The sequence below is a fragment of the Ranitomeya variabilis genome, chromosome 5 (assembly GCF_051348905.1).
Source record: "Ranitomeya variabilis isolate aRanVar5 chromosome 5, aRanVar5.hap1, whole genome shotgun sequence".
NCBI classification, from domain to species: domain Eukaryota; kingdom Metazoa; phylum Chordata; class Amphibia; order Anura; family Dendrobatidae; genus Ranitomeya; species Ranitomeya variabilis.
The window spans coordinates 70,256,128-70,263,427 of NC_135236.1; the positions used below are offsets into that span (position 1 = coordinate 70,256,128).

General features: G+C 42.3%; 1 protein-coding gene across 2 annotated transcripts; it reads left to right on the top strand.

Moving 5' to 3' along the window:
• PDLIM2 (PDZ and LIM domain 2) lies at positions 1 to 6,915 on the top strand. Of its 2 annotated transcripts, none has more exons than XM_077262171.1 (4): positions 1 to 147; positions 674 to 831; positions 2,771 to 2,900; positions 5,535 to 6,915. In XM_077262171.1, the coding sequence occupies exons 2-4, from the start codon at positions 705 to 707 to the stop codon at positions 5,701 to 5,703; spliced, it is 426 nt and encodes a 141-aa protein (XP_077118286.1). In that variant the 5' UTR covers positions 1 to 147; positions 674 to 704; the 3' UTR covers positions 5,704 to 6,915. The 2 variants fall into 2 exon arrangements, with proteins under 2 accessions (XP_077118286.1, XP_077118284.1); XM_077262169.1 differs by lacking the exon at positions 1 to 147 and adding an exon at positions 224 to 396.
• The last annotated feature ends 385 nt before the right edge of the window (positions 6,916 to 7,300 follow it).

The following is a 7,300-nucleotide window of genomic DNA, read 5'->3' on the forward strand; positions in this document are numbered from 1 at the left end:
GTGAGAGGCTCCTATGTGGGGACCAAGAAAATGAGATGTGGGTGTTTGAGCAGTAACCCATCTCAAAATGTCTCAATGCCTGCAAGAAGAAACAGACTAAAGCGTGCGAAGAAAAAAAGAGAAGAGAGTGCTGCGGAAAAGAGAAGGGTGAGAGTGAAGGACAGAGGTGTGCTTGTGATAAGAGGAGGAGAGAGACAGGCGGGGACAGAGAGACAGGTGTGTCCTAAAGTCAGGAAGAAGAGACCGCAGTGACAGAAAAAGCAAAGAAACCACAACTGTGAAGTGCAGACACGTTTCAGGGACCACAGGGCAAAGAGCCAAGAGAGAGGTCTGCAGAGAGGAGGACTGGCAGAGACAGAGGGGGCATCGGTGGCAGAAGAGACGTCTGGTTGACATGTGAGTCCATCTCTGATATAGACAGCCTAAGGGCAGGGAGGGGGAAATACTGAGAATACCGAAATATAGTCTAGAGGGTGGAGAGACGGGTGCGAATATATAAAGGCAACTGCTGAAAGCGTACAGATCAAGAAGCAGAAGAGTGCGCCAGGCGGAAATATGCACACAGGGCTCATTTAGACTAAGAGGAAGCACATGCCCAAACAGACCGAATAGACAGAGGAGGGAAGAATTATCTCTTGTGTCTCCAGAATTGTAAAAGCTTCTCTTGTTCTAGTGCAAGAAGTGGAAGCGACAAGTTGGACAAGATGAGCTGGCTGCAGGAGGACTCCGAAGTCTACAAGATGCTGACAGGAAACCAAGAGACCAGGACATCTCCAAGACAATCCAGCAGCTTCAAGATACTACAGGAGGCCCTGGAGAACAACCCCGATGGTACCTCTCAGACCGGACTGTGACATGTAGACCTGTAGAAGTGGACGTTGACACTTGTAGGACAAGATTTTGACTACTTGGACTATTACTGACCTGATGACCTTTAGGTTATGGTGCTAACACTGATGCCACCCACTGCCACCAGCCCAGTCACGTAACTGGGTCTAACCACCACTTGAGCAAACCCAGTAATGACATTAGTCATTCTAAGCATCGCAAAAGTACCGAAGCTCTGTCCTAGATTACCACCCCAAGGCTAGAAACCTAACTGCTCCTGCTGACAGTCATGGCTGCTCTGACTCACAGCAGTAGACACGGCTCGATAGGCAGTGCACCATTTAACCCTGACGTTGATACCAGAAGACACGGTCACCTGTAGGCACTCTGTCCTACATAGCTACCACCCTTGTAATTAGTACTGACCTCAATTTCGACAGACACAGCCCTTGTAGTGTACTTGGTGGCACCTATCCCAGTAGATACTTCCATGAACACCTGACCATGCCTTTTGCTAACATAGCCAAATTAAGGACTGATAAATGGACGCAGGGTTTTCTCTTGGGCGTGTAAACGTATCTAGAACTACAGAAGAGATGGCTTAGGCAGTGCGAAATCTACAACAGGGACCCCATCTATCAGGAGACTAGTATTGGTCTTCTCATGAGGGCCAAAGGCACCATTTTTGGTCTCCCTGAGCTCCAGACTGCCACCCCTGCACCCACTATATAAGCCCCTGTGCCTAGGTACCTGGGTCTTGCACCCCTGATCCCATGGAAAGGCAGTGGCATTGGGTACAGCTAACTTATTGATAGGACGGTTTTATTTAAGCTACTGTGTGACGGTATTATTTGGGCGCTGCATAATTAAATTATTTGTTTTATTTGCCAACCCATACTGACAGTGAATAAATAGTCACCGGCACAGAAATGACCCTCTTTGCCGGCGGAGATAAGAGATATTTCACTTCTAATTTTGGCACAGACGTAAAAATAATAAATGGCGGTGGTTAATATACTATTAATGATACCGGCAGCATGTTCGTACTCGTAAAATGACCGCATGTTGTCTTCTACCGTGAGGAATGCTGCATATCTGCAGGGTCTGACAGCTGGGGGTCAGACGGGAGACATAGCTTGGCATTGGCAATGTTACTGTTGGGCAGGGAACAATCGCTGAGATATTTCTAGATCTGGCGCGAATGGAAATAGACATACAAGGCAGTGAATCCACGATCGCCCCACGGGGCATCCATATTAATCCAGTTCCTTTTTTGTGTATGTTACCCTGCGATTAAAGAGGTTGTCTGCCTTTGGAGATATTTTATTTTTCTTACATAAATGCGTGTATTTTGGGCTAAAATTAATTTTTGCACTTAGGTATCATTACAAATTTTGCACCTTTTGCCTTCCATAGCCTCCGTGTCGTATTGTCTATTGTTGGCTGCAAAATGAGTCAACTGAGAATCCGCCAGTGAGCTCGCTGTGATGGTGGTCTGACATGGAGTTTGTAATATAACCGTTTCTCAGCTGATTTATAACCACAGATCAAGTCAAAGTTGAGAGCCTGTAAAACAAAAATTGGGCAAAATTTTTAGTGCAACCCAATTGCAAAAATTATATTTAGCCTCAAATACATTTGTAAGTAAAAAAAAAGTCCCCAAAAATGGACAAGCCCTTTAATAAGTTAAAATAAAAAAATAGTACTGCTTTTTTCCCCCCCCAGAAACAGCGCCACTCTTGTCTACAGGCTGTAATTGGTATTGCAGTTCAGGCTTATTGAGCATGGGCTGCAATACCAGGCACAGACCATACGCAGGTGTGGCGCTGTTTCTTAAAAAACAAACTTACCTTTTCTGTCTCATTTTTTTCTATCCCTTTTAATCTAATGAATAAGTTTGTTATTTTAGATTTTATTGATGAAATTATTCCTTCTGCTACAGGTATTTCCACATCTTTCCCCAGTCGATTGTCACCGAATGTTCAGAAACCGGTCAGCAGCATCCAGAAACCTATCAGTAATACTGTGGCTACTCCGCTGCGGTTGTGTGAAAAGTGCAACACAAGTATCCAGTGAGTGTACCAAACATACCCCCCCCAAAAAAAAACAAATGCCTGGCTTTGCTGCCCAAAGCAACCAATCACAGCACGGCTTTCATTTCACTAAAGCTGTTTTAGAATTGAAAGGTGACCTCTGATTGGTTGCTATGAGCAACAAAGACAAGTGTGATAAAATGAGGCCTACTCTGTATATGTATGATTTAATGTGTTGGAAGGGATTGTGCGGGGCAAAACAGTCTCTGGTCTCTTATTTTTTTCAGGACGAAATGAGTTGGCCATACTTGATATCTTTACCTCCTGATTCATTTTTGTCCTGGCTTTGTTGCCTATAACAACCAATCACAGCATAGCTTTTATTTTACCAAAGCAGTTTAAGAAATAAAAGCTATATATATATTTAATATAGTAGCTTAGGTATCCATGGTTACGACCACTCATATAGTGACAGTTGTTAGTGGACGTAACCATGGATACCTAAGCTCCTGCAATGCACTGCACATGGCGTAAGCGACATAGTGAATCAAAAGAACTGTACATTTCTAATTGGAGGTATTTGACATATATGTCAGTTTAGACATGCTAATGAGGGCAATTAGGGGTGAGGACTGCTGGCCAAAACATTCAGCTGGCCACTATCTACAAGTATGTGTTTGGAAGAGGGATTATCTAGTCATCAGATAAGCTTCAGATAGCTGCAGCGAAAGTCATAATGTACTGAAATAGCTTTGACCTGTGTTGGGCGTGCAAGGCCAATACATACCGTGAGCGTGCGTCACACAGTGTCACCGTGCTGGGCACTCCCATGTTTAATATGAGGATATATCATGGTGACGGAGCTGAGAGTTAACAGCATTCCACGCGCTGTGCCTGGGACTGATGTGTGTTCCTCCTATGCTGGGAGTGGGTGCCGGAGGCAATATATACAGTATTTTATGGTGGTTGGTTACTTTGGAGACATTGCACTATGAACCGACCCTTATGTGTCACACGTGTCCGTCCACTGCGCCTTGCTGCCATGAATTACTGCTGCGATAGCTGCAGCTAACAGATGGGGTGACAATATTCCCAACCATTCCGTCAGCAGTCGCCATGTTGTAATGTGACTGTAGGACTCATTTAAGGATGCTAGAGCAGTGGCAGAGATTTAGCGCTGGACCCAGGGAGGATGACTGCAGCGCAGTTTGCTACAAACTGGAGACAGGGCTTTTCCAAAACCGTAAAACCCCTTTAAATTACAATTCTCCTAGAACTCATTTTATTCTATCAATGGGGAATGACACTACACTATTCAACCAATGATGTGGCCCTGCCTTTTTGAGGAATGGTAACGCCCAGTTGTCAATTTAATTTCCAAGAGGAATAAAAGAGGATCGATACAAAATAAGAGTTCCAAGAACATATGCTTCAATTATGGGAAGAGGAGAAAGCAGGAGAGAAAGTAGCACAAATAGGGTCTCATCCGATAAACTTGATCAAGGTTAAAAACAGATTATGATAACCTGATCCATTAAGGTATGTAGTTAGAAACGTAAATCAGCTGCTGCTGATCCACTCATCTTCGACCAATTAGAGATATAGGGTGGAGGCTTTGTGAAGTTTTTGAGAATTGAAGACCTCAGGTGCCAGGAAATATTATCATGCTGTTTTATTCTACGCGTTTCGAAGCGTAACGCACTTCTTCAGGAGGTAACCACATCACAGTGTGGTTTTTCTCCTGAAGAAAGAGTGTGTTATATTTCAAAACGAATGAAATAAAACCACATGATAATATTTCCATGTGATTTTATTCAACGCGTTTCGAAGTATAACACACTTCTTCAGGAAGTAACCACATCTGAAGAAGGAGTGTGTTACACTTCGAAATGCGTCGAATAAAACCGCATCCCAGGAAATATTACCATGTGGTTTTATTCTACTCATTTCGAAGTATAACGCACTCCTTCTTCAGGAGTTAACCACATCATGATGTGGTTACCTCCTGAAGAAGTGTGTGATACTTTGAAACGCGTCGACTAAAACCACATGATAATATTTCCTGGAATGCGGTTTTATTCAACACGTTTCGAAGTATAACACACTTCTTCAGGAAGTAACCACATCTGAAGAAGGAGTGTGTTACACTTCGAAACGCGTCGAATAAAACCGCATTCCAGGAAATATTATCATGTGGTTTTATTCGACGCATTTCAAAGTATAACGCATTCCTTCTTCAGGATCTAACCATATCATGATGTGGTTATCGCCTGAAGAAGTATGTTATATCTTGAAAAGCGTAGAATAAAACAGCATGATAATATTTCCTGGAATGTGGTTTTATTCGACGCATTTCAAAGTACTCCTTTTTTAGGATCTAACCACATCGTGATGTGGTTACCTCCTGAAGAAGTGTGTTATACTTCGAAACGTGTCGAGTAAAGCCGCACGATAATATTTCCAGCAATTTCATGTCTTAAATTCAGCGCGGAAAAACGCCCCCCCCCCATCCTATATCATTTTTGGGAAGGGCAGAGGTGACAAGTCCTTTTTAAGTACCAAGAGTGTAGAGGGCATGAGGTAGTGGTAGTAATATGTGTTCAGGTCATATTATTTGTCACCCAGATTTGCTAGGTTCTATTCACACCAATCATTTTTTATTCCTCTTCCCAGTGATGTAGCAGTGAGGATCTCAGAAGGCCACTACCGTCATCCGGGATGCTACGTGTGTACAGACTGTGGCCTCAACCTACGCATGAGAGGACACTTTTGGGCAGGGGATCTGCTGGTGTGTGAGAAACATGCCCGTGCCAGGCATAATACCGGATCTCCTCGCACATGAACAGACCATTGTATTTTAACGAGTGTACCCCTCTTCTCCCATTACTGACCCATTTTGCTGTCCTCCCCTCTTTTAATATGCACCTTGAAACTTTTCTTGCCAATGTCCAAAATGGCTGACATGGCCATGATACAAGAAATGTATAGGTTTTGTGGTTTACATGAATGAAACTGGTATTCTTGCAGCATGAGCGTACCCACATGCTTCTGACACTGTGTAGGGTGGTCATATACACGTAGTGTGATTCCTGTATTTGGCGTGCCTTGGCCAGGGTATTGACATACAGGGCTTGAGTAATAAATGAAATCTCTTCCCCCCGTGAAGGAAAGCCCTGGTGTAATAAGTATTATATTTCTATGCAGAATTTTTATATTTTGTCCCGTCCACCCAAAATAATTAGCTCTGTGGGGTGAATATGTACAGGTTGCTGAGCATCATATAGTTACATGTAAAGACGTAATGAGAGTAACTTCTACCTGCTATACAATAGGCTGCCTCACCATGTTGCACAGACTTGTTTTAAGCTATTTCGACTGAATTTAACATCTGATCAGAGGCTTAATTATAATTCCTGGGCCTCGATGCAGAATTTTTTATTGTTTTTATTTATTATTTTTTAATTACCGTACCATCATGGTGGGCCTCAATCACATGCCATCGACAGCAATGGCTCCTAACATTGGACTTTTATTATTTCCCCTATTTTCCAGATTGTAACTGCAACCTCTCTCCCCTAAATAGCTATATGTCCGCTTCTTTTCCTAAGGCCTTTTTAACCCTTAATTTCCTACCCTTACTTGTAGTGTTAAATGCTAAAATTTTTTAGAAGCCTTGTAAAGGAAAATGCACATTCATCCATGAAATGGGACTTGTGATATTTGCATACTGAGGTTGTCACAAATGAACATCCGAGATTGATTAAATGCAGAAGTAGCGCTATAATATGCCGTAAAATGTCCTCATATTACTTGTCTATGTAAGTGCCATATGCCTGGTTTCCATGTCAATTTCGAAAACTCGGTCTATACAAGAAACTACTGGTACCTCTCCTACAGATACTGATAACGTATTAGATTCCTTCTCCTTATTTTAAGATGTGTGGCATTGTAAACCTGTTTGTTGGCGTCCATCTTTTTTTATTTTCCTTCACCTTAAATGGCTTTTTGTGTTTATATTTGATATGCTATTAAAGTATTAATGTATTAAAGAAGATTTAGACTGTGCATATTCATTTATTTTATACAATTTTTTATTACATATGATTTTTTTTCAATTTTTCCAATTACAATAAAGGGTTTCCCATTAGATTATGCCACCACCTAGAAATACTGAGGCACCTGCCAACCCTTAGGATGAGGAAATACCGACATTGTGTGGGAGAGATGCTGGAAAGACCTATGTTTCTTTGTTCCAAAAGGTCATCCCTCGTGTGATATGCAACCTCTTTCCCAAGAAGGGAATAACTCTTTAATACCAATTAAAATGAACAACTAGTCATGTAAAACTCCAAAACCTGTTGGCTGATATGAGAGCACAAATTTGTATACCCTTCGAAGGAGCTGGCAAGGGTGTGGCAGGAATATGGGGGTTTACTTGG

Excerpts from the sequence above, each read along its gene's own strand:
- PDLIM2 (XM_077262171.1), top strand. The coding sequence starts at position 705 with ATGAGCTGGCTGCAGGAGGACTCCGAAGTCTACAAGATGCTGACAGGA. Across the intron at positions 832-2,770 it reads CCTGGAGAACAACCCCGATG|GTATTTCCACATCTTTCCCC; the intron begins GTACCTCTCAGA and ends CTTCTGCTACAG. Across the intron at positions 2,901-5,534 it reads AAGTGCAACACAAGTATCCA|TGATGTAGCAGTGAGGATCT; the intron begins GTGAGTGTACCA and ends TCCTCTTCCCAG.